The sequence below is a fragment of the Portunus trituberculatus genome, chromosome 47 (assembly GCF_017591435.1).
Source record: "Portunus trituberculatus isolate SZX2019 chromosome 47, ASM1759143v1, whole genome shotgun sequence".
Classification (NCBI taxonomy): domain Eukaryota; kingdom Metazoa; phylum Arthropoda; class Malacostraca; order Decapoda; family Portunidae; genus Portunus; species Portunus trituberculatus.
In genome coordinates, this window is record NC_059301.1 from 33,600,986 (window position 1) to 33,628,485 (window position 27,500).

The 27,500-nt window shown below is 38.3% G+C and overlaps 1 protein-coding gene across 1 annotated transcript in view; it reads right to left on the reverse strand.

Annotated features, from left to right (window-relative positions):
* LOC123498116 (NCK-interacting protein with SH3 domain-like) overlaps positions 1-27,500 on the reverse strand; it is a 61,238-nt gene that overhangs the window by 33,642 nt on the left and 96 nt on the right. Inside the window, exons 1-9 of the mRNA XM_045245272.1 lie at positions 27,441-27,500; positions 26,593-26,776; positions 26,038-26,235; positions 21,461-21,698; positions 21,167-21,269; positions 19,909-20,002; positions 19,382-19,466; positions 18,390-18,562; positions 4,837-4,959 (exon numbers count right to left, since the gene is read on the reverse strand). The exon at positions 27,441-27,500 is cut by the window's right edge and continues 96 nt beyond it. Coding sequence (XP_045101207.1) covers positions 4,837-4,959; positions 18,390-18,562; positions 19,382-19,466; positions 19,909-20,002; positions 21,167-21,269; positions 21,461-21,698; positions 26,038-26,235; positions 26,593-26,763 — 1,185 coding nt within the window. The 5' untranslated portion in view covers positions 26,764-26,776; positions 27,441-27,500. The remainder of the gene's footprint in view (positions 1-4,836; positions 4,960-18,389; positions 18,563-19,381; positions 19,467-19,908; positions 20,003-21,166; positions 21,270-21,460; positions 21,699-26,037; positions 26,236-26,592; positions 26,777-27,440) is intronic.

A 27,500-nucleotide genomic window follows, 5' to 3' on the forward strand; every position in this document is an offset into this window, starting at 1 on the left:
GTTCATCCTTTATGCATGTATGTGTCTGTGCTCCCCGACAGTGTGTATTTTTTCTTAAGTTTTGTGAACCCAAGACCTCATGATCATGGGTCCCAAAAGTAAAAATAAGGAGACTGAAAAGAAGAAACTTAAGAAGAGTCTCGTAATGGATATGAAACACAAGATAATTGCAAAATATGAACGTGGTGTGCGTATCTGTACACTAATGCTAGTAGTAGCTATAGAGTCAAACCATTGTTGGTATATCATTCTGAGAACCCCAGGGCCTTTAAAGCACATAAGGTGTTAAAAGAGAAACTCCAGTTCATGTGGTGTGCCAAGAGTAAGGCATGGATAACTCGCCAATTCTTCCTCCCTACTACATATCTGAAGTTCTGTCACAGCGTCGGTAAGTACAAATGCATAGTTAACATGCATTTCGCTCATGCTAACTCGACAGGTTTGCCGAGAAACACACAAAATAGCCTGTATACACATACTGATTACACTTGGAAATTCAATAAACGAGTGAGTACAAAAGGTGTTCTGCCCACAAACAACTCTTTCTCTTTGTAATGCAAAAAAAAACAGAAGTCTCTAGATGCTATGGTTACCAAAATATCACAGGTTGAATGAGGTGCTATCATCGGTTTACGTGGCCTTTAGTCTGATCGGGTTCAGCGGCTTTGGCTAGAGCAATAGAAAACGCGCCTCTTGTATCTCTCTCTCTCTCTCCTATTGCCTGTTCTGATACCACTCTCATTCAAAAGTTGTCTCCCCGCAGCATGGTGAGAGGGCCCAGGTGTAGAAGTAAGGCATGCGGGAGAGGTGGCAGAATTGGACACCGTGAAATCACTGTCGCTCCCACCATCCATCATGGGAGTTGGTGACACAGTGATGTATAGCATGTGTTTACTCCTGATGAATGTTGCCAGCTCACAAGCATATTAAATGGGAAGAAAATAGCCAAAATATAGCCTATATATATATATATATATATATATATATATATATATATATATATATATATATATATATATATATATATATATACTCCGCTTAACGAACATTCGTTTAATGAATTTCCGGTTTAACGTACTATATAAATTTAGACCAAAAATCCACATAACCACATCCGTTTTAGCGAATTTTCTGGGTTTGAATTTGCCGGGTGAGGGACCGAATGTGGTAGTTTCGTTGTAATTGGCTGGCTCCTGGAGCTGGATCCAAGATTCTTTAAAACATCAGAGCAACCTCTTGCAGCAAAATGGCATCCATGAACGCTTGGAGGGACAGTGACGAGGTTGCTCTGAGGTTGCTGGGAACACCACCTCTGGAGGTGGTGTTACTGTCTTATATATGCATTTATGTTCATAAAACAACATTTCTATTAGCTTTTTCAAACCTTGCCCCCAAGAAAGGATTATTTTGTAATACATAAAGTGAAATCTTACATGGAATACCAAAAAATAAAGCAGAGATGAGATGAGCCACAGACGAAGCGGGAGACTCGTGGCGACTCGGCCACTTCTTCTTCTTGTGACTCTTTTGCTTGCGTGTTACTTTCATCATGATGTTTATGCTTCCTCTCCTCTATTGCCTGCTATAATGGATATTATATCTTAGTATTCATATACGCTCATGCCATGAGGATAACCTTGACTCCATGGCACTGAGTGACAGTGAATTACTAATGAAATACAGCGGTATTTCATAAATAATTCACTGTCACTCAGTGCCATGACGTTATCCTCATGGCATGAGCGTATATGAATACTAAGATATGATATCCATTATAGCAGGCAATAGAGGAGTGGAAACATAAACATCATGATGAAAGTAACATGTAAGCAAAAGGGTCACAAGAAGAAGAAGCGGCCAAGTTGCCGCGAGTTTCCCGCTTCGTTTATGGCTGATCTCATCTCTGCTTTATTTTTTGGTATTCCATGTAAAATTTCACTTTATGCATTACAAAATAATCCCTTCTTGGGGGCAAGGTTTGAAGAAGCTAATAGAAATGTTGTTTTGTGAACATAAATGCGAGAATGTGAGAGAATTTGTATGTAGCTCCTCTAACTTCCAATGACTCATATGACATCATAAAGTAGTGGTACACCGTGGCCCAATATCCTGCCAAACGTATATATATATATATATATATATATATATATATATATATATATATATATATATATATATATATATATATATATATATATATATATATATATATATATATATATATATATATATATATATATATTTTTTTTTTTTTTTTTTTTTAACCCATGTGGTATATTGGGGACCAGCCCAGAACGCATCCCCCTATTTCCATTATTTCCTATGGGAAAATTACGTCCGCTTAACAAATTTTCGCTCTGAACAGCTTTGACATCCTATCCTGTTTGTTAAGTGGAGTATATATATATATATATATATATATATATATATATATATATATATATATATATATATATATATATATATATATATATATATATATATATATATATATATATATATATATATATATATATATATATATATATATATATATATATATATATATATATAGGGTCATTTCAACATGAGGAACGTTACATTTGGAGCCAACTTATTGAACTAACCTGAGTTATATTACAAAAAGTAGCAAGATATATGAATGGCTATTGAATGTTGTTCCCAACAGTGAGGCTGATAGTAACACTTAGGTGATGTTATATAGTTGTGGTGATGAAGATAGTGAAAAAAACAGTGTTTGAATAGATCATAGTAGTGTTATGACAGACACAGAGGATGGAGGAGAGCTCAGCTGTGTGAAGCAAGGGAATGGGAGGTATGATACAGGAGGTGTGATGGAGGGGGAGAGTTCAAGGTCATAGCTGCCAATCACAGCTGCTTACTGTTTGTTTGTTTCTTGTTATATTGGTAGTTTTATCTCTTCTTCTTGAAGTTTCTAATTCTAATTCTCGTAAAATTGAACAGTTAAGGTTCTATTTGGTATATAATACATATATATTTGATAATTTCTGTAATTCACACAAAAGATTGACATTTTCGTGGAATGACCATATATATATATATATATATATATATATATATATATATATATATATATATATATATATATATATATATATATATATATATATATATATATATATATACAGGCAACTCCCACTTAACGAACGGGTTACGTTCCTAAAAAAAACGTTCGTTAAGCGAATTTTCAATAAGTGAACCAATTATAACAAGTTTAACCCCTGACTTAACTTCCATTGAGATTAAACAAAGCGTGAGTGCATCATAGTACAATAAAAGGTTTAATGAAAGTAAAAATTACGAAGTTAAACATTTAAGCAGTTTAATTTAAGACTAAGTCATTATAATGTACACTAATGTATGTATGTAAGTAACTTTATAATGTTGATGATCTTAAATTTATGAAGGGAGGGAGAGTGGAGTGGGAAAAACGCTAGCTGGCAATCTGTGGAATGTAAACAAAGGGCGCATCATTGTACTGCATACAAAACTTATGTACCACATTTCCACAAGGCTTTCCATTTTATCCATTGCAGTCACGAGTTCAGGTGGTTCTTTTAGCTTGCAAGAAAGATACGGTCTCACCAGCCTTCTTAATAGAGTCTGCTGACTTGAAAATAGTAGAGACAGTAGATGGAGTCAAGCCATGGTGGCGACCAATACTATTTAGTTTTCTCGCCTCTCTCGTGTCTGTGAATAACATCCAGCTTCACTTCAAGAGTAAGAGACTTCCTTTTCTTCTTAGCAACGCTAGGCGACATTGCAGGGTTGGTTGCAGGGCATTTTGGTGGCTTGTTGAGCATGAGGTGATGAGCTGGTGCTGGACCCTGTTTTTGTTTTGAACTAAGATCAGGGAAGGGTAAGGGAGTGAGTGGTGCACATGTTGTCCACGAGAGGCGCTGGTGTATTCAAAAGCCTGTTGGCTTGCGTGATACGGCGGGCCTTTCAAACTTGGAAAAAATTACCTGAATGAAATTTTGTTAAAGTGAGTTTGGTGTTCGTTAAACGAGCAGATGGTAGTAAAAGGAAACGTTCATTGTAGTGAAATTTCGTTGTGTGAACGTTCGTTAAGCGGGATTGCCTGTATATGTATACTATATATATATATATATATATATATATATATATATATATATATATATATATATATATACACACACGCACACACATTTATAATGTCCTGATACTTAATTATTGCCATTATTTTTGCTTAATTTCTTGAAGCAATTGCAGTGTAATGACTGTAAGAAAATTTTTGTAATAACCGTAATGGTGTTTATTGTTTTTGTAGGAAAAGCTGAAATGGAATTTGACAAAACCAATACATCTTTGTATAATCTAAAACTTCATTTATAACCTCCATATAAAATATTTTGAAAGTTCCTTTTATTTTCGCAGAGTTTTGCACATGTATAACAGTAAGTGAAAATCCGGGTTGCATTTGCATAATAACCGTAACTGCTTCTTTAACAATGAATATCAAGAATAAATACAGAATGTTCTGGATGGTCTAATTTTCTTCTTTAGCCATGAGTACTATCCTGGTAAGAATCATATCATGTTACCTGCATAGCTTCTAGAGATATAGGTAAGAGTACACCCATAAGTTGCTTCTGAATGAAATGACTGTAACAGTGGAATAACCCTTAAGGGAAGCTTCTGTTTTGCAATGGAAGAGGAGAGAGAGAGAGAGAGAGAGAGAGAGAGAGAGAGAGAGAGAGAGAGAGAGAGAGAGAGAGAGAGAGAGAGAGAGAGAGAGAGAGAGAGAGAGAGAGAGAGAGAGAGAGAGAGAGCATAAAAGGGGTTTCAACACACCTGTAGCAGCATCCTCCGCAGGGGCCAGCGGGTTTCCATCTGGTAATATTGAACCAACGTCAGCAGTGGCCGGAAGTCATCCAGTGCTAACACTCGACGACACGCCTCCAGGTCACCTGTGTTCTATTGTGCACATGTGCACATGCAATTCTTTTTAAATGAAGCATGGTGTTGGTATGTGGGTGCAACACAGATATCAAACACAACAATACCTCATAGTACAAAGAGTCATGTTAAATGGTTCCTTTGTACTGATATAAAGAGCAACAGTGATCCTCTAATTACTCAGACATCACAGTTCAAGCAGCATTATAAGCGCATTAATAATACCACTATATTCTACCCACACACACACACACACACACACCGGGCCAGGGCTTCCACTCTTCCTTCTATCCCGATGTTCCTTAATTCACCTGGTGTATCCATAAACCCATGGAAAGAACCTCGTTCTGGTGTTCTTTCCATGGGTTTATGGATACACCAGGTGAATTAAGGAACATCGGGATAGAAGGAAGAGTGGAAGCCCTGGCAAGAAGACTTGGGAACATAATAAACATAGAGGAAAAGTTGGATCTTGTTTTAAAAGAAAACGACATATTCCACAAAGAAATGTACAACCTATCCAAGGAAAACTGAAGGAAAAGATGGATCTGGAAAATAAGTATGCAATCTTAGGCAAGCAGTGTGAGGAGTTATGAAAGAGAAATACAGAGATGGAAAGTAAGTTCTGCGAGAGTGAAAAATGGGGAAAGCAAGCCTGCATTTCTCTGATCGATTCAAGGTTTGAGGAGGAGAAGAAGAATAATGAGGAGGTGCACACCAACTTCAGAAAATTAATTAAAGAACAAGAGAGAGAAAGGAATGAGCTGGCCCAACGTGAGATTGTGAAAGTCATACAATAGAAAGAGACCATCGTGAGGAATATTGCTAAAAGAAAGAGTGTCATCGTGAGTGGATTAAGGGAGGATAATATTAGAAACTGGCAGGAAAGAAAGAAGATAGAAGAGGAGAGGATCAGGAATTTGCTAAATCAGATCTCAGAGGAGGATGATGTGTTTAGTGAAGTTGAGGATTATATGAGATTGGGAAAATACGAGGAAGGCAAGACAAGAGCTATAAAGATAACGTTGAAATCTTAAGTGACTGCAGAAGGACTACTTAGCAATGCATGGAAATTGAAGGATGCCCAGGAGACAAAGATGATTTATGTAAGAAGAAACTTGACAGAGGAGGAAAGGGCTAAGATGAGGGAATTGGCAATGGAGGTGAGGGAGAAGAATGAGGCAAGATCAGAGGATAAGAAGTTTTTTTGGAAAGTGAAAAATGAGAGGGTGTGGAAGTGGTGGTTCAATGGGAGGGAATAGATACTTTGTTAAAGGAAAGGTAAGACATAAGAATATCGTATACTAATATAGATGGCTTCTTATCAAAAAAGGTTAGAGTGCATGGACCATCTGGAAAGAGACAAGCCAGCATAGTGGAGACGAAGCTAAGACCGAGCATACAAGTGGACTGGTTTGGGGATGGAAATTATAGATTGTGGAGAAAAGATAGAATGAAGAAGGGTGGAGGTGGTATAATTGTGTTGACAAGAAAGGACTTGACAGTGAAGAATGTGAGGGGGGGTGAAGGGGAATGGCGAGTGGACGTGTTGTGTGTGCGCTCCGTTTTTGGCTGTTGTTTTTATAGTTAGCGAGTGGTGTTTGTGCTTGGTGTCTGTGTGTGGTGCTTTTAAGTGTTAGTGAAGTGAAAGTGTGTACTGCAAGTGTTAGATTAGAGTGAAATAGTGGTTAGAATCAGTGTTTGTGAGTTAAAAGTATTTTGGTAGAGCGAGGAGACTAGGCTTGTAACCGTCAAGTTGACCTTGAAAGAGGATTAATTGACCTTACGTAGGCCCCCCACCACCGCGGTTCCCCCATCCCGCCATCACCAAGTATTTTTATTTGTTTGTTTGTGAGTTAACAGATTGTAAATTAGTATAGCAGTAGCTACTGAGGTATATCAGAGTGTGATTGAGTGCATGAAAGAGAGTGTTGAGGTGGGATTGGGCGAGTTTGTTGTGTATGAGATGTGTGGGCATGACAGGAAGGTCGTTGACTTTTCTGAGTGTATGGTGTGTAGGCTCAAGAGCGAGAATTTAATTCTTTCTCTTGAGCACCGAGAATTGTGAGAGGAAATGAGAAAGCTAAGTGAGGGGAAAAGTGCAAACGAAGTTCTCATCTTTGAGTTGAAGGAGGAGGTTAAGAGGCTTGGGGAGGCAGTGGAAAAAATTAGGCAGGAGATCAGTGTTAGGCCGAAGGTTGGACCTTCTGAGGCGACAGGGTGGCTTGGCCCTCTGTCGGGAAGAGCAGAGTGGGGAAGAGGGAGCAGGCGAGCCAGACTGGGAAAGATAGTAGTCAGGATGGGCAGAGATGGCAGGTTGCGAGGGAAGGAAAGCGGAGGCAGTTAGGGAGGATAGGACTAAACCTGTTGAGTGTGAAAATAGGTTCGGTTTGTTGGAGGGGAGGGGAGAGTGAGAGTGGAGTGAATGAGGTGGTTGTGGTGAGTGAAAGGAGAGAGAAGGGGGTAGAGGAGAGGAGGAGGAGGGTTGTGCCTAGCACACCTCAGGTGTGTGTGGTGGGTGACTCTCAGGTTAGGTATTTAGATAGCACTTTCTGTGGGAAAGACAGGGATAGGAGGACGAACGTGTGTATGCCTGGTGCAGGTGTGAAGGCAGTGAGTGAGGAGGTGCAGAAGAGGGTTGGGGGGATGGAGAGGGAGGGTGTAGTAGTTTTGCACGTAGGTGGGAACGATGTCAGAGCAGGTGGGTCGGAGGAGTTAGTGGCAAGATTTCGGGAAATGTTAGGCAAGATAAGGGAGAGTGGTAGGAGGTGTGTAGTGTCAGGAATCTTGCCTCGTGTGTATGTTAGCAGGAATGGTTGTCTAGAGCCATTGGTGTGAATGATCGGGTAAAAGGGATGTGTAAGGATGTGGGTGTCAGCTTTGTGGATGTATGGGATAGGTTCTATGGGCGAAGGGATTTGTATGCTAGGGATGGTGTGCATCTGAGTAGGAAGGGTGTGGATGTGCTGAGTGGATGTCTGGAGGGGAGTTGGGATGGAGTGTAGGGGTGAGGTAGCAAATGCATTCCAGAAGAAAGATGTTAGACATAAATTAGATAGGATAAACAGAGATAGTGAAAAGATTAGGAAAGATTTCCAGGTGCAAATAGGAGAGAATAAGATTAGGATTCCAAATAAGGAGACAGCATCTAGGAAGGTAGCAGGACTTAAATGTTTTTATGTAAATGCCAGGAGTCTTAGGAACAAGAAGGACGAGTTATCTAGTTATATAGTTGAGGAGGACTTAGATGTTGTATGTGTCACAGAGGCATGGGTAAATGAGGAAAAGTTTAGGAAAATAGGAAAGAATATGAAGTAGATGGATACATTATGTATTTACACCAGAGAATTGGTAGGATAGGTGGAGGAGTAGTTATTTATGTAAAAAATCCTTCATTTCCAGTCAGGTTAATGGTATTAAGGTAGATAACAGAGTAGAGTCCTTATGGCTGGATGTTAGAGTAAACAAAAGTAAGGTTATTAGAGTAGGAGCTTTTATAGACCACCTAACCAGTCAGCAGATGTAGACAACCTTATGGTAGATGAGATAAATAGGGGTGTACTAGTCAGACAATTATCTTAGGGATTTTAATCTTAAGTCAGTAAACTGGGAGAGGATGGTAGGAGATGCTAGTGAAAATAAGTTTATGGAAAGTTTTCAGGATAACTATTTAGTGCAGATGGTAGATAAACCTACTAGGGGGAGGAAGGTTTTAGACATAGTACTAACAAATATTGAGCATTGTTTAAAGGAAGTTGAGGTAGGAGAGACTTTAGCAAACAGTGACCATCATATAATTAGATTTATCATTAATTCCAGTAGGGATAATATAGTGAATAAGACTAGAGTCCCAAACTATCAGAAAGGCAATTATGGTAGGTTACGTCAGTTATTAGGAGAGGTAAACTGGGAAGATAGTTTTGGAAATAAAACTGCACAGGAGATGTGGGATATTTTTAAGGTTGTAGTAAAGGGTATAGTGATGCAGTGTATCCCTTACAAAGATATAAGGCAGAGAAACAGGAAGCCATTATGGTGGACTCATGAGATAGGTAGCCAGATCAGAGAGAAGAAGAGGGCATACAGAGAGTTGCAGAAAAGTGGGAAGATGTAGATTTGATTAGGTACAGACAGGTCAGAGATGATTTGAGTAAGGTTATAAAAAAAGTAAAAGGCAGGCAGAGATAAAACTAGCTAGAGCTGGGAGTAAAGATCCCAAAAATTATATAGTTATTACAAGGTCAGTGATAAAAGAAATAAGGATAGGATTGGACCACTCAGAAAAGATGGTGTAGTAGTGGATCAAAATGAAGACATAGTAGAATTATTGAATGAACAATTTTCTTCAGTATTTACTAGGAAAGAATAGGAAATCCTGTTACAAACAGTGCGACAAGTAGTTTAAGAGCTTTAGAAAATATTGATATAAAACCGGGAATTATTAGGAAATTTATTCTTGAACTAGACGATAGGAAAGCTAGTGGTCCTGATGAGCTACATGCCAGAGTACTTAGGGAGGGTGTAGACAGTATTTCTGAAGCACTTAAGTTAATCTTTGAAAGATCACTTAGGTTTGCTGAGATACCTCAGGACTGGAAGTTAGCTAATGTTACTCCAATATTTAAAAAGGTAGGAAGGATGATGCGAATAATTATAGACCGATCAGTTTAACTAGTATAGTATGTAAGATACTAGAGAAAATCATTAAGGGTAGTATTTGGGAGCATTTAAATGAGAATAGATTAATTAGAGATACCCAACATGGCTTTAGATCAGGGAGGTCCTGTCTTACAAATTTGCTCGATATCTTAGAATATATTACCAAGGAGTTAGATGATGGAAATAGCATAGATGTTATATATCTAGATTTTAGCAAGGCGTTTGATAAGGTACCGCATAGGAGGCTAGTGTACAAATTGAGACTACATGGGATAGGGGGTAGGTTAGTTGATTGGATTAGTGAATGGCTTTCTGATAGGAAACAGAGAGTAGTATTAAATGGGGCAATGTCTGAGTGGAAGGAAGTGGTTAGTGGGTACCCCAAGGATCAGTGCTAGGACCTCTTCTTTTCTTGGTGTACATTAACGATTTAGATATAGGAATTAGTAGCAAAGTATCAAAGTTTGCAGATGATACTAAGATAGCATGTGCAGTACAGGGTGAAAAGGACAATTACAGAATACAACGAGACCTGGACAGGCTGATAGCATGGGCAGACAGGTGGCAGATGGAGTTTAATTCTAAAAGTGTCAGGTTATGCATTTAGGTAAAGACAACACAAACTTTAACTATGAGATGGAGGGATGTTGGCTAGAGGCAGTAGAGGAGGAAAGGATTTAGGAGTAGTGATAGACAGGACTATGAAATTTTCAAAGCAATGTTTAGAAGCAAGAAATAGGGCAAATAGGATCCTGGGTTTTATAAATAGAAATGTTAGTTATAAAAGTAAGGAAGTGGTGCGTAGCTTATATAATTCCTATGTTAGGCCCCATTTAGAGTATTGCATACAGGCCTGGTCACCCCATTATAGGCAGGATATCAACATGTTAGAAGCAGTTCAGAGAAGAGCAACTAGGATGATACCAGCATTAAAGCGCCTGGAGTATAGAGATAGATTAAAGGAATTAAACATGTTTTCATTTGAGAGGAGATGTATAAGAGGATATGATAGAGTTATTTAAAATGTTCTCAGATACAAACTACATAGATGTGAGATCTTTCTTTACCTTAGAGGAGGAAGTAGGACTAGAAATCATGGCAGGAAGATTAGAAAGCAAGGCTGCAGGTTAGATATAAGAAAATATTTCTTTAGTCATAGGGTGGTAGACTTCTGGAATGCATTGCCAGAGAGGGTTGTAAATAGCACTAGTTTGACAATGTTTAAAACAGATTAGATAAGCACTTAAATTTATTAGATTTATAATTATGTATAGCGCTGCATGATAGTTTTTATAAGAAATTTACTATAGTTAAACAAGACATGATCCCCATGTATGGGGATCACAGATTGTAGAGGAATTCGCTGCAGGACTTAGCCCTGTTAATGGGCCAAATATTTAGAATTAGTATATAATGTATTGTGTGCTTGTAAGTGTATCTTTAAGTACTGATGATGAGGTCGCTGTGCGACTGATACAGGATAACCTAGATGGGCCCTGGTGGCCCTTTGTTATCCTACTATTTATGTTATGTTATGTGAGCCTTGGCTGGGATGGTGATGAAGTGGTGGGCCTTGTGGTGACTGATGGAAGACAAGATATCAACATTGTAACTCTGTATGTACCACCAAAAACAAGTGCATGGCCAAATGAACAGTATGATGACATGGTGAGAAGCACAATAGAGAGAATGAAGATCGAAGTTGCAATAAAAGACAGAGTTGTTATAGTTGGCGATTTCAACTGCAAAGAAGTCATGTGGGAAGAGTTCGAAATGGGGAATGGTGGAGAATGGGGTGAACAGTTACTGGACTTTGCAATGGAAAATCTGTTGACCCAGTGGGTGAGGCACCCAACAAGAGATCGGCAGGGAGATACCCCATCGAGACTGAATTTGATATTTTCAAAAGGAGTACAGCTAAGACAAGGGATCAAACATGAGTGCCTTTGGGGAAGAGCGACCATGAATTGTTGAAATTTTGTTTGGATGTGGGCCTCAGAGTGGAAAATGGGGATAGATACAAGGAGGAACACTCAAACTATGCCAGAGTGAGATATAATGACTTGAGGAGCTATTTTGCAACGTGCACTGCACCGCAATGTACCAAGAAGTAAATATTCAATTAAAATATGACAAATTCATGGAAATATACAATAAAGCTGTGGTGAACTTTGTGCCAAAGTTCACCAAGAAGACTCTAAGGAGAAACCAGTGGTTCAATAAAAATAGCGAGGAGGCAAAAAGTGAGAAAGAAAAAGTATGGAGAAAGTACAAGAGGAATAATGAAGAAGTGGATAAAGAAGCATATAGAACTGCAAGAAATAGATATGCTGAAGTGAGGCGAAAAGCACAAAAAGAATATGAGCAAAAAATAGTGGAAAATCGTGAAAGGGATTAAAAAATGTTTTACAAATTTATCAACAGTAAATTCCAGAAGAAAGAAATAGTTGAAAAAGTGAAATCTGGGGATGATGTATATAAAGATGTCTTTGATATTGTTGCAAAGCTAAATGATTGCTTCTGTAAAGTATTCACAAACTAAACAGAATTCAATGGGAGCATACTACCTGAAGAGAAACAAATGCAGGATGTGATAGTCTTAAAGAGTGACATTGAGAAAGTTGTAATTGGCATGGACGTCAACAAGTCAATGGGTCCGGATTGAGTGTCCAGTAGAATGTTAAAAGAATGTCAAGAGCAGTTGCTGGAACCAATCTTGGATATCGAGAAAATATTGATTACAACAGGACAAGTGTCAGTGGAGTGGAAGAGGGTAGATGTAGTACTAATATACAACAAGAGTGGATGTCAAATGGAGCCATTGAATTATAGACCTGTTTTACTGACTAGTATTATATGGAAGATATGTGAAGAAGTGATTAAAGACAAGTGGTGTGAATTTCTAGAAAGTGAAGGAATCTTAAGGAAGAACAAGTTTGGCTTCAGACAAGGAAAATCATGTGTATCAAATTTATTATGTTTCTATTCAAGAGTGGTTGATATTTTAGAGGAGTGAGATGGTTGGGTTGACTGTGTGTACCTTGATTTGAAAAAAGCATTTGATAAGGTTCCACACAGCAGGCTAATATGGAAGCTGAAAAGTATTGGGGGCATAAAGGGAACCCTGGCAGATTGGATGAGAAACTACCTGACAGGCAGGGAAATGAGAACAGTGGTGAAGGGAGTGAAGTCGGAGTGGAGGAGAGTGACCATTGGAGTCCCTCAAGGTTCTGTGCTTGGTCCCATCATATTTCTGATTTATATAAATGATATGACGGCGGGAGTGAAAAGTTACATGAGTATGTTCGCAGATGATGCAAAGATTATGAGGAGAATAAGAAACTTGAAAGATTGTAACATGTTGCAAGTGGATCTGAACAGGTATAATTGGAGTGTAAAATGGCAGATGGAGTTCAACATTAACAAAAGTCATATAATGAGAATGAGCAAAAGCAAATATAGACTTATTATCTCTCTCCCCAGCTGGGGAGAGAGATAATAACTGAAGTCAATGAAGAAAAGGCCTTAGGAGTGATTATACAAAACAACTTATCACCAGAAAAGCACATTAACAGAATATTTGGAAAAACTTACAGCACACTCCAAAGTACTGGATTCTCATTCAACTATTCGGATGAGAATATGATAAAGAAAATATCAACCACCTTAATTAGACCTCAGTTGGAATATGCAGCGGTGATATGGTCACAACATATGAGAAAACACATGAACAAAGTAGAAAGAGTGCAGCGGTTGGGAACAAGGATGATAACAGGTTTTAAGGAGGTACCGTACGAGGAGAGATTAAGAAAACTGGATTTACCCACGTTAGAAAAAAGAAGAGAGAGGGGAGATATGATAACAATGTATAAAATAGTAAATGGAATGGATATCCTAGATAGAGAAGACTTGATAAGGATGTCTTCCAACAATCAACAGAGAGGACACCCAAAGAAAATAAAGAAGGACACTTGTATGGAAGATGTCAAAAAGTATAGCTTCTCATATCATGGCATTGACAAATGGAACAAATTGAGTGGAGAGGTGGTGTGTGCAGTGAATGTCAGTCAGATGAAGGACAAACTTGACAAATGTGGACAAAGAGGCAGGACATAAAAAGCCAAGCTCGGGCCCTGTCAATCACAAATAGGTAAATACACACACACACACACACACACTTATATGATAGTCCAAATATCTTGCTGATAAACACATAAGCAAGATATTTGGACTATCATATAAGATGTTGACTAATATAAGAGTGGCATTTCATTACATGGATAAAGATATGATGAAAAAAATCATTACAAGCATGATACGCCCAAGGCTGGAATATGCAGCAGTAGTATGGTCTCCGAGCTCTAAAAGGGATATAAGAAAATTGGAAAGGAAGATTGATACAAAGATGGTGCTGGAATTAAAGGACATCACATATGAAGAACGACTGAAGGAAATGGGACTGCTAACCATACAAGATAGAAGAGAATGCGGGGACCTTATTACAATGTATAAGATAGTAAATGATATTGAAAAGATAGACAAAGAAGACCAGGTGCTGTTGATGAAAGAGGATGGAAGGACAAGAAGACATGAAAAGAAGATCAGGATGAGGCAGTGTGTGAAGGATATTGGAAAATACAGTTTTCCACATAGAACGGTGGAAAAATGGAATGCATTGGATAATGGAATTGTTACAGCACATAGTGTGCATAACTTTAAAGAAAACTAGATAAATGGAGATATGGAGACAGGACACTATGAGCCCCGCTCGAACACTGTACAATACAACTAAGTAAATACACACACACACACACACACCGGATAGACCGGTAAGAAATAAATTACCAAATTCAAAATATGTTGATGAGGCCCAGGGAGCAAAGCCGAAAGTGGCCAGTCAAAGCATGAGTCCATCTTCAACAGGGGCAACATTGCAAGGTAGATTGGTAATGTTGGAGAAGAGATTTGAGGAGTTGGTGAAGGAATTAAAAGTTCAGAGGAGTGAGGAGGAGCAGGATAGAGAATTCCACAAGGCTTTGAAGGAAAGAGTTAAGAAAGAGACTGGAGGAAAATGAAAAACGATTGGTGGATGAGAATGCACACTTGAGAGTGGAGGTTGAAAAATACAAGAGACGGTTGGAGGAGAAAATGGAGAGTAGTAAGGAGAACGATGACTTTAAGGAAATGATTAGTGAGCAGAATGAAAGGTTTGAAAGGGAATGGGAACTGAAGAAAACACAATGGACTGAGTCGAGGGAAGCAGAGATGGTTGGATTACAAGAAATAATTAAAGATCAGTTGAAGGAAGACAAAAAAGAAAGGTCCAAGGAACTGGTTAATGTAATGAAGAATAAGGAAACATTGATAAGGGAAATAGCAGAAAAGAAGAAGAGTGTGTTAATATTTGGGATGAAAGAACAAAATATAACATATAAGCCTAAGAGAATTAAGGAAGAATTAAAAATGGTAAGAGATCTGTTCAAAAATCTAAATGATGATGAAAAAAAAGACCTACAAGAAGAAGTGGAAGAGATCCATAGACTGGGTCCGTATAAGGAGGAGTGAGCAGACCGATTAAAGTAGTACTGAAGTCACAACAATCTGGAGGATATCCTATATAGAACATCAAAGTTAAGAGATAGAAGGTTGTAAAGAGGTGTTTGTGAGAAAGAATAGAAATGAGGAAGAGAGGAGAAGATATAAGGAATTGGTGGAAGAGGCGAGAAGGAAAAATGATGAGCGGTCTGAGGAGGAAAGAGAAAAGTTTTTTTGGAGAGTTATAGGAGAGAGAGTCAGAAAGTGGTATATGGAAAGAAGGAATACGGAGGAACCCCTAGAGGGAGCAGTGGGTGGACCGTAATGTATACTAATATAGATGGGATACTGTCAAGTAGATTGGAATTGCAAGACTATATGATAGTGGAGAAGCCTGATATAGTGTGTTTGACTGAGACAAAATTGCATGAAAAAACAAAGATAAATTTGGATAATAAATATAATACATGGAGAAAGGATAGAGAGAGTAAAGGTGGTGGAGGAGGAGTTATGATTATGACGAATAAATAAATAAATGGGGATAAGGTTTGGTATGGGAAGAACAACGCAGAAGTGATAAGCATAAGGATAAAAAGTGATGGAAAAGAATTAATAATCATGGTGACCTATGTACCTCCTAAAACAAATTCTTGGACATTAAGGGAATACGACAATATGATCAAGGATACTTTTGGAAAGTGTATTATCTGGAAAAAGAAAGGTGATACTAGTAGGAGATTTTAATTGTAAGGAGGTGGATTGGGAAAATCTAGTAAGTGGTGTTGGAGAGGAAGCATGGGGAGAGAGATTTCTTAATCTAATGATGGAAAATATGATGGAACAGAGGGTGAAGGAAAATACTAGATATAGAGGAGATGATGAACCGGCTAGACTGGATTTGGTGTTAACAAGAGAAGTGTACCTATGTGGAGATATACAATACAAGTGTCCTTTGGGAAAGAGTGATCATGTGGTTATGGAAATGCAGATAGCAACAACACAGCGAAGGAAGGACGAGACATACAGGAGTGGTAGATTGAATTATAGAAAGATGGACACAGAAAGTTTGAAAAATTATTTCAGAAAATTAGATTGGGAGGAGATGTTACAAATCAGAGAAGTGCAAAAGAAATATGAGATTTTTATGAAATATTATAAAGAAGGAGTTATGAAATTTGTACCAAAGTATAAACCGAGAGAGGAAGGAAGAAAGGATTGGTTTAATGCAACTTGTGTTAAGGCTAAGGAAAAGAGATGTGGCTTGGAAAAGATGGAAAAGAGCAGGAATATACTAAATAAGGAGAATTATAGAGTGGCAAGAAATGAGTATGTGAGGGTAAGGAGGAGGAAGAAAGAAAATTTGAAAAAGATATTGTAGACAAGAGTAAGGAACATCCAAAATTGTTTTACAGGTTCATAAATGGTAAACTTAAAAGAGAGAGTCCATTGAAAGATTAAAAGGAGAGCAAGGGATAGTAGATGACCCTAAGAATATAGCAGAATTGCTAAATAATAGGTTTCAGCAAGTATTTACTAAAGAAACAATGTTTGTAAAGCCTCAGAATGTACAAGGAAATGTGCACATGGATGACATTAAGATACCTAAAAGGAGTTATATAAAATGTTGGAGGAACTTAAAGATGATAAAGCGATGGGACCAGATGAAGTTTCAGGAAAATTATTGAAGGAGTGTAGAGAAGAATTGATTGATCCATTATATGATATTATAAGGTGTTCATTAGAAACAGGGAAGTACCAGTAGAGTGGAAGAGAGCTGAAGTGGTGCCCATTTATAAGGGAGGCAGTAAGGAAGAGCCTCTTAACTATAGACCTGTGTCTCTAACAAGTGTGGTCGGTAAGATTTGTGAGAGGGTGATAAAGAAATATTGGATACGGTTCCTGGAGGATCATAAGTTATTATCGGATCATCAATTTGGCTTCAGGAAAGGGAGGTCATGTGTAACAAATCTACTGAGCTTTTATTCAAGAGTGCTTGACAAAATACAAGAGAGAAAGGGATGAATGGACTGTGTATATTTGGATTTAAAGAAAGCTTTTGACAAGGTACCTCACATGAGACTGTTATGGAAATTAGAGATTTATGGAGGACTGAAAGGAAAAGTGTTAAAGTGGATGGAAAACTACTTGAGATGGAGGGAGATGAGAACGGTAATAAGGGATGCAAAGTCGGACTGGTTGGTGGTGGAGAGTGGAGTCCCACAAGGCTCAGTGCTGGCACCAATACTTTTCCTTGTATATATTAATGACATGCCAGTTATATTAATTTGTTTGCAGATGATGCGAAGTTGTGTAGGTGTGTGAAGAGTGAAGAAGATTGTGAAATTTTACAGGCAGATCTGGATAAGATTTGGGAGTGGAGCAAGAGGTGGCAAATGGAATTTAATCTGAGCAAAAGTCATGTGATGGAGATGGGGAAGAGTGGAAGACGGCCAAGAGGGTCATATAAGATGGGTGAAGAAGTAGTGTTGAAAAAGGTGGAAAAGGAAAAGGATTTGGGAGTGATAATACAAGACCATGGGCAGTTTGAGGCTCATATTGATAAGATGTTTGGAGAAACGTATAATTTGATAAAAATATTGGATTAGCCTTCCATTATATGGATAAAGATATGATGAAGAAATTAATTAGTACGGTAATTAGACCAAGATTGGAATATGCTGAGTGGTTTGGTCCCCTTATAAAAGAAGCATATAAGGAAGTTGGAGAGATTGCAGAGAATGGCAACAAAATGGTTCCGGAATTGGCAGAAATGACCTATGAGGAGAGATTAAAAGAAATGAATTTGCTTACCTTGGAACAAAGAAGAGAAAGAGGAGATTTAATACAGGTTTATAAACTGTTGAACGGACTGGATGAAGTGGATAATGAGCAAATGATGTTGAGAGAGGAAAACTTAAATAGAACTACAAGATCGCATAGTAAAAGATAGCCAAGGAATATGCTTGAAGGATGTGAAGAAATATAGTTTCCCACAAAGATGTGTGGAGGTGTGGAATGGTTTGAGTGAGGAGGTGGTGTCAGCGAGGAGTGTGCATGGTTTTAAAGGAAAGTTGGATGTGTGTAGATATGGAGACGGGGCCACACGAGTATGATACCCAGGCCCTGTAAAATTACAACTAGGTGAATACAACTAGGTACAACTAGGTGAACACACACACACACACACACACACACACACACACACACACACACACACACACACACACACACACACACACACAGGCCCAACACACCAGTAAGTCCAATAGGTCAGTGAGGTGAGATGCAATAGTGTGCTCATCTTCATGCAGTGCCCATGACCTCTGCTGCTCATCATCTTTGCAGGCACGCAATTCCTCCAGTAGTGCCACCAACCGGCACCCATCCACACTGTGCTGCCAAGACTCCTCACTGCCATCAGTTTTACCTGGAACCACCATGTACTAGTTTTCTATTGGTGATGTAGAAGTTGTGTCAGTATGGATTACTTTTAACCATGTTGGGCTATGTTATAAACCAGGCAATAACATGCTAATTATACTACATTTCTATCTGTCTTGTTTAATTATGTAATATGTCTATGTTATGAGTCATTCACCCTTTTGTGTCTACACATATATTGTTCTTGAAAATATCAGTCTCCCCTCCATTCCAACCTACTTTACAACAAGCACACTAATTACTGGCCATTTCATTCCAGTTTCTGAAAATTTTCTTACATCTCCAGCATCTATCAACTGATATGTATTTATGGCATTTCAATGAAAATTGTTCCCAGCATAGCAAATTGAAGGAAACCTGTAGTCTGACACAGGCTCTTTCCTTCAGGGTTCCATGACCTCTTGCCTATTCATCACCGAATCAACAACAATGCCTTAAAAAAAAGTTTGGTACAAAATTCTCTTCCATCAATTGTGTATCAGATGACTAGAGGAAAAAAGCTTGTGGATTGGTGATGGAATCAAGAGAATACAACACCTGAGGGATCAACAGTGAAGCTAAACACCATGAAAGTAACTCTTATATTCTATAAAATTATCATATCTTGCATAATATTTCCAAGGATCAACCCAAATCATGTGTGCATATTTTGTCTCTATATCAAATAACCCTTGCATGTTTACTAAGGCCACCTTTACATGAGTATTTACAGAAATGTGCTTATTTTCTTATCATCCCATGCCAATGCACATTTCAGCTTCCACTGCCACTACCAGGTACCACTGACTCTCTCTCACTCTCTTACTTTCTTTGCTGGCTAGTACATGTAAGCAGAGAGGGTTAAGAGCTGGAAGGACAGATCCAAGACTCTTCAGCACAATCTCCACCACCTGAAAGCAAAAATATTTATAAAAACAAATAATATAGAAAAAAATAACATCAGGACTCCTCTCTCTCTCTCTCTCTTCTAAGAGATAAATTAAATGAGGTAGTGCTTCAGTTAATGTATAAAGGAAAAGTACTACTAACAGAACCCTGTGAGAGTCAATAAAGTGCTTGTGAAAGTATACATTAAATTGTAACAGTAAACACTTGAGCACAAAATTACATCTTTCTTAAAATTCTTGATTTGTACTTACTATTCACAATATTATTACTCATTAAGCTTCCCTTTATACACTTTATATATGGTATCTCAGTGTATGATTATAGACAAATGAATCATTTGTCACCAATGAACATATATAGAAATAATACATTTTGTACATAATTTTAAGTTAAGTCTCTCTCTCTCTCTCTCTCTCTCTCTCTCTCTCTCTCTCTCAGATCTACCTGGTGGCTAGCAGTGAAGCTGATGGAGGCATTGCTTCTCACTTCCTCCACCAGGGTGCGCAAGTAGCCTTCAGGGACTTGTGACACTAAGGACCTAAAGAGAGACACAGCTATGAACAGATGAAGCAGAAGTGATAAAGGTCAATCTAAACATATGAAACTAGGGCAGTCACAATTACAGATACACCAGCTATGGCATGTCCTTAGCACAAAAGTTTCAGGGTAGTACCATTAACACCCATTATCAAATCCGAGAAAACACATTAGCTTAAAATACAACAAATATATAACCAATTGAACTCTTTGACTGCCCCTTGGTATACATTTCTTTAATTAGCTACCAATCACTCTGAGACATCTAGTCTTTAAACTGCAAATAAAGTGCAAAATGTATTCTTTTCATTGCTAAATTTCTTGTAAATGCTTAAAGACTTCAAACATTGCTTCCAGTGGTGCTAATTGTTTGTGTCACAGTAACTTCAGACACTTGATTCCCATGCTATACAAACTCAAGAGAAATTTGATTCAGGGTTCAGTATTTGCAGTTTCACACACACACACACACACACACATTGGATAAGTGTAGATATGGAGACGGGACCACACGAGCATAAAGCCCAGGCCCTGTAAAACTACAACTAGGTAAATACAACTAGGTAAATACACACACACACACACACACATATATATATATATATATATATATATATATATATATATATATATATATATAGAGAGAGAGAGAGAGAGAGAGAGAGAGAGAGAGAGAGAGAGAGAGAGAGAGAGAGAGAGAGAGAGAGAGAGAGAGAGAGAGAGAGAGAGAGAGAGAGAGAGAGAGAGAGAGAGATATCTGGGGAGGAAAGAAGGCATGCAGCATCCTCAAAGGAGTCAGCATACCTAAAAATTTGGTAAATATAAGTTTGTTACATAGAGGGATTACTGTACATTTACATTTATTTATGTCATTTTATAATTTTAGTTTACTGTATTTCTTAAAAACTAAATATTGTGTAGTAAACATGTAATTTTTCTTATTGTGTTAAAGTGAACTTAAAACATGTTGAATAAGCAAAAACTATATTTCAAGATTTAAACTATAAAAATAGATATTGCTGAGCATTGTAAGGAAAGTTTCCCATATTTGGTGATTTTCATTATTTGCAGGAGGCTTTGGAATGTAACCCCCATGAATAGCAGGGATACACTGTACATATATCAAGCATCTCAAAGCACACATACACTCTCTCTCTCCCCTTACTTAATGCTGGCCTGGACTCCAGACTCAACATCACTTCGCATCTCTGATTCATATCCAATGCTGGTGTCGTGGCCCTCACTGCTGCCACTGCTCTCCTCTTGAACTGTAGGATGAAAGGTTTCTTACAGCTCTGCTAACATTTTAGTGATGAATTATCACTGTGATGCAATGAAGTTCAACCAACACAGATACATATATGTTTATCTAGGTTACACAAGAAAAACTGATGTAACAAAGTACTTTCATCTTACAATTTCCACATCTAGTCCTCTATTTTCTACTACCAATATTTACCTAGAGAGTCACCACGTGCCATGAAACTGGTTGTGGTCTCAGCAACACTAGCCCCCTGCTGCTGCTGCTGCTGTGGCTGAGGTTGTTGCTGCTGTTGCTGCTCCTCACGTGCCAGACTAGAGGATGAGACACTGGGAGGGAGGGAGGGAAGGCGAGGAGTGCCGGGGAGGTTTGGAGAGGGTAGGCCACTGCCCCCCAGGCTGGATAGGCTCTCAGTGCTGAGTTGTGATGCTGAGCGCTGTGAGGAGGATGAGTGCATTGGTGTGTGCTTGTGCCTCGACCATGATTTCTTGATTAATATTGAATTCCAATACACTACCATCTATTTCAGACCCTGTGAGGTGTAACCTTTTGTAGATATCTTCTAAACAAACAGCTGGATGAATATGACATTTTGGTACAGCTTGCTTGACACCTAATTCACAGCATACAGTGCTTTGCTGAATATTTTTCTGCATTTTGTTGAGGAGTTTACTTTAAGCTTTGAAGGTGTCACTGGTAAGAGTTGAGTACTATTTAGAGAAGAAAAAATTTGACATGACAGCCATAACTGTGATGTGTAAAGATGATACAAGGTAGGAGAAAAACAAGGAAGAGGAATAGAGGGAAAGATGGGAGTTGGGAGCGAGGTAATAAAGTGATACATGTCACAACATGTCACATCAAATCTTCTCCTGTCTGAAAAGTCTGAAAATCTACTAAGGCTTCTCCACAACAGGAAACATTATTTGGAAACTGTTTATGAACAATCATTCATTTGTATTTGTTTCCCATAATGGGAAATATAGTGTGTGTATTTTCCTAGTTGTATTATACAGGGTTCAAGCGGGGCTCATAGTGTCCTGTCTCCATATCTCCATTTATCAAATTTTTCCTTAAAATTATGCACATTATGTTCTGTAACAACTTCCTTAACCAATGCACTCCACTTTTGCACCGTTCTGTGTGGAAAACTGTATTTTCAAATATCCTTCACACACTGCCTCATTCTGATCTTCTTTTCATGTCATCTTGTCCTTCCATCTTCTATCAACAGCACCAGGTCTTCTTTGTCTATCTTTTCAATGCCATTGACTATCTTGTACATTGTTATTAGGTCCCCAAGTTCTCTTCTATCTTGTAAGGCTGGCAGTCCCATTTCCTTTAATCACCACTATCTTTGTAGCAATCTTCTGTATCCTTTCCAATTTTCATATAGCTTTTTTGGAGCTCAAAGACCACACCACTTCTGCATATTTCAGCATTGAACGTATCATGCTTGCGATGATTTTTTTCATCATATCTTTGTCCATGTATTGAAATGCCACTCTTATATTAGTCAACATTCTATACGATAGTCCAAATATCTTGCTTATGTGTTTTTCGGGGGTCAGATTTTCCTGTATGATCACTCCCAGATCTTTTTCCTCTTTAGTCTTCATTATTTGTTCCTCTCCTATCAAATAGTTCCATATCGGTCTTCTCTTACTCTTTACTAGTCCTTTACGTGATATTTCTTGGCATTAATCTCCAATTTCCACTTCCTGCTCCACTCATAGGTCTTGTTTATATCTTCCTGCAACAGCAGACAGTCCTCTCTGGTTTTGATAACTCTTAGCAGTTTTGCATCATTAGCAAATAAATTTATATAACTGTTTATCCCAATGTGAATATCGTTTACATAAATCTGAAACATAATGGGGGCTAACACTGACCCTTGTGGCACTCCGCTAGTTACTTTACCCCAAGATGAGTTTGCATCTCTGATCACAGTTCTCAATTCCCTATCCTTCAAATAATCTCTTGTCCATTCTAGCAAAGTTCCTCGCAGTCCTCCTATGGTCTCTAGTTTCCAAAGTAGCCTTCCATGAGGGACTTTATCAAAAGCCTTTTTAATGTCCAGGTATACTGTGTCTGCCCATCCATCTCTGTTTTCAAGTCCTGCAATAACTCTCGAGTAGAAGCTTAATAAGTTTGATACACATGAGCTCCCTGTCCTGAACCCAAATTGTCTGTTTGATATGACTTGCTCCTCTTCTAGAAATTGAACTAATTTTTCTTTGATAATTATTTCACACAATTTCCCCAAGACACTTGTAAGTGACACTGGTCTGTAGTTTAGTGGTTCAGTTGCCTTTCCTCCTTTAAATATCGGAATTATATTGGCTCTCTCCCATTCTTGTGGAACTTTCCCTTCATTTATTAAACTTGTAATTATTTCCTAAATTGGATCCAGTAGTGTTGCTCTTTACATTCTTTTAACACCCAGCCTGATACACCATCTGGTCCCATTGCTTTTCTGACTTCCAACTTATCTAGTAATCTTTCAATATCCTCTTTGTGCACTGCAATCTCCTGTAATCCTTGGCAATGCAATGTCTTAATAGACTCTGTGAAATCTTCTTCTGCAGTGAATACAGTTTTGAAGCTCTCATTCATTATTTCACACATTTCCTTCTCTGTTTGGTATGTCTTCCCTTCTTTAATTATTTTTTGAATTGTTTCCTCATTCTTTGTTTTGCTATTTATAAACTTGTAGAAAAGTTTGGGTTCGTCTTTGCTTTCATTCACCACATCTTTCTGAAAGTTTCTTTCTTCCTCTCTCCTTACTCTAATATATTCATTTCTGGCATCCTTATTCTGCCATCTGTTATAGTAATTTCCTACTTTAAGGGTTTCTTCCATGCTTTATCTTTTGCCTTTTTTGCTTGTATGCATCTAGCATTGTACCAAGCATGTATTTTTTTCTGAACTCTATACACAGGTACAATTTTTTTACTCTTTCATTATATTTGTAAGAATATGTCATATTTCCCTTGTACTGTCTTTCTGTAGATAATATTTCTCCATTCAATATTAGCAAAATAGATCCTTAGTTTTTCAAAATCTGCTCTTGCATAATTTAATTTCTCTCCTTTGTAGTCATCTCTGTAACTTATCCCATCTTCCTCCTGTATTTGCATCTCTAATGTCACATGATCACTTCTTCTCATTGGACTAAGGTATTGTATGATTGGAGAGGGCTCTGGTTTCTTTATGAATACTAGGTCAAGCAACGATGGTTCTTCTTCCCCCCCTGTCCCTTGTTGACTCCTCCACCCACTGGTCCATTGCATTAACCATAGTCAACTGTAACACTTTCTCGCTCCACTGTCCAGCATTATCCATTACTTCCATCTCTCTCCAGTTTACTCTTTTGCAGTTGATGTCTCCAACTAAAAGCATTATTCTATCTCTTCTTATCATGTTATCTAGGCACTTAATCACCTCTCTTTGCATATCTTTATGTTTTTCTGTTCCCCATATATTAGTTTTAGGTGGTACATATGTAACTATAATTTTTGTCTTTTTCAATTCCTCTGTTTTGATTGCTACTCCCATTACTTCCACTTTGTCCTCTCCATATTGTACATCCTCCACACGTATATTATTACGAACCATTATTAGCACTCCTCCTCCTTTATTTTCCTGTCTCTCCTCCAGGTATTATATCCCTTTTCTTTTAAGTTAACATGGATCTGCTCTCTTAGTTTTGTTTCAATGATGCACATTACATCTGCCTTTTTCTCTTTGAAATAATCCCTAACCTCCAACATGCTTGATAATAATCCATCTATATTAGTACGTCACTCTTAATTTCTTGCCTCCTCCACGAACTCCTCTTTCTTCCGTAGGTACCACTTCTTTAGTGTGTGTGTGTGTGTTGGGGGGGGGGGGTTGTTAGAGGTGATGATAGATCAGTTACAAGTATCCACACAAGATTTGTAATGAACACGCCATGTGGTCTCCTGAGAAAACCCATGAACTCATCAAACTCTTACATTCAGCCCCAGCATTGTGAGATATAACAAGTGCAGATTACAGAAGGCAACTCACCATAAAAGGGTTCTTTTCTAAAAATGTCTTTTTTTTTTTTTCTTGCCCTTCCCTAAATTTACCAAAGTGCCAAGTAAGATACAGATGTAACTACAGCAGCATCAACACTCATAGCAGGCATGACATCTGTGGTCTGGACAGAAAACATTATTTAGAAACAGTTTGGAAACAATTTGGAAACATTTTTCCTAATGTTTCCTGATGTGGAGAGCCCTTTAGATTTTGCCAGTTTTTTTCTTCAAAGCCATGACTAAACTCTTTAATAAAACACAATTGACAATGTACTACATGTACTATAGCAGTGTCATTATTAAGGAATGGTGTACAACGACCTGTGTTAATTGTCATATTGATCAAACTATTTGTTCAGAAGATATTTGCAGAAAAGAATGCATCATAGGGTCTGCAACAGATAGAGATTCTTGTTTTACACAAAAGATGCATTTCATACAGTAGGTGCAGCACAGTGTGATAACCTTAAGTGAGCAGGTAATTATAATCCATTGGGGAAAAACAGGATGTGTTCTGGAAGGCTTTCTAAATGTTCTATCAATAAGCCACTCACATTTGAAAAAAATAATAATCAAAAATTTTATAAACAAAATAAAGAATAAAAAGAAAAACATCCAATAATCTCATAATCCAATCTTACATCGCTATACGTGTAATCAATTACACGCACGTCACAAGCATTCAGTACACCACAGGTGAGAGAAGCTCACCTGTGGAGGTGGTGGTGCAGGACGCTTGCCAGGAGCCGTAGCAGGGGGACAGCGGGCGTGCCACTTTTGTCGCAGATCTACCAACTTTTGCAGTGCCTCTTGCTCTCCTCGACTGTAGTTGCCACCACGCTCACTGGCATTGAGATGTGTAGCCTCCAGACACCCATCGATAAACTCCAACATGGCCACAGCATCTGTCTATGGGGGAATTATTTGTTTATAAATCTTTTCTCTACCAGGATATCTGTTTGAGAAATATCAATACATAGCTCTTTCTTTCCCACTGATTGAGTACACAGCAGAAAAAAGGCCTTTGTAAAAAGACAGGAGAGAGTGTAACCCTATACTAGCTATTTCAGTACACTGGCTAGGAGCACCTTATTCCTTGCACATTCACATAATCGTTGTATTACTATACATATAATATAAACATGTACCACGAAATTTAAGTTGATATAGCACATTAGAGAAACATAGTAATTCATAAAGCATATATATATATAAAAAAAAAAAAAAGCAGAGCATACAACTTAATAGTACATCCCTTATTCTCACCTCATCATTAGTAACATAGTTTTTGGGGACATATCCAATGATGCCGCGCTCACTCATCACATGCAGCCAGTTGGGATCGCGTGACGTGCCCACCTCCACGAACCGTTCACCAGCCTGGAAGCCCAGCGTGCGGGCGTGCGTCCCTTTGTAGGTGTACAGCGAACGCAGCATTGTGGTGATGGCACTGCAAGGAGAACACAGAAGTCATCACTTGCTCACTAAATACTTAATAACTCATCATTAACTCCCCTTTTTGAAATCATACCAAGGCAGTTTCTGAACATACATACCTACAAATATATGGTAGTCATAGAACTAGGCATCCTTACCGATGATCTGCCACATCAATCACTAATGGTCTGCAATACATACCATCTAAACCTAATATACTTAAAAAGAGATCATAGTTCTCTCAGCCCCTTCAATATCATCGCCAAGACTGTTACATAACCTGTCACACATCGTCTCCTCCCCGTTAAAGGAACAGCCTTATAAGTACAAAACTAAAGCATGACTGTCAATTTAAATAATCAAGCCTTACACTCCTGAATGACAACCAACACGCAGGGAATGGATGGCACGTGTGGGTTGCCGATCTGTTGTACTTACTATGGATCTATTATTTTACCAACTAACTTTACGACACACTCAAAACTGTGACTTGCGGGCGGAACACAATATAGTGGTGCCCTGACAGTACTCCTTAAGACCAACGCGTGACAACACTGAACTGGGCACATCTACTTCACAACCCACGTCACTGCAGCACCACTCACCCGGTAAGTGGACTGACTGCACACACACACACACATACCACGGCATGCACGGGTATTCATGGCCATACTCACACACACGTCCTGTCTGCTTGTTCCTGTGCCGCTGACCTCCCTCACTAGTCTTGGTACACC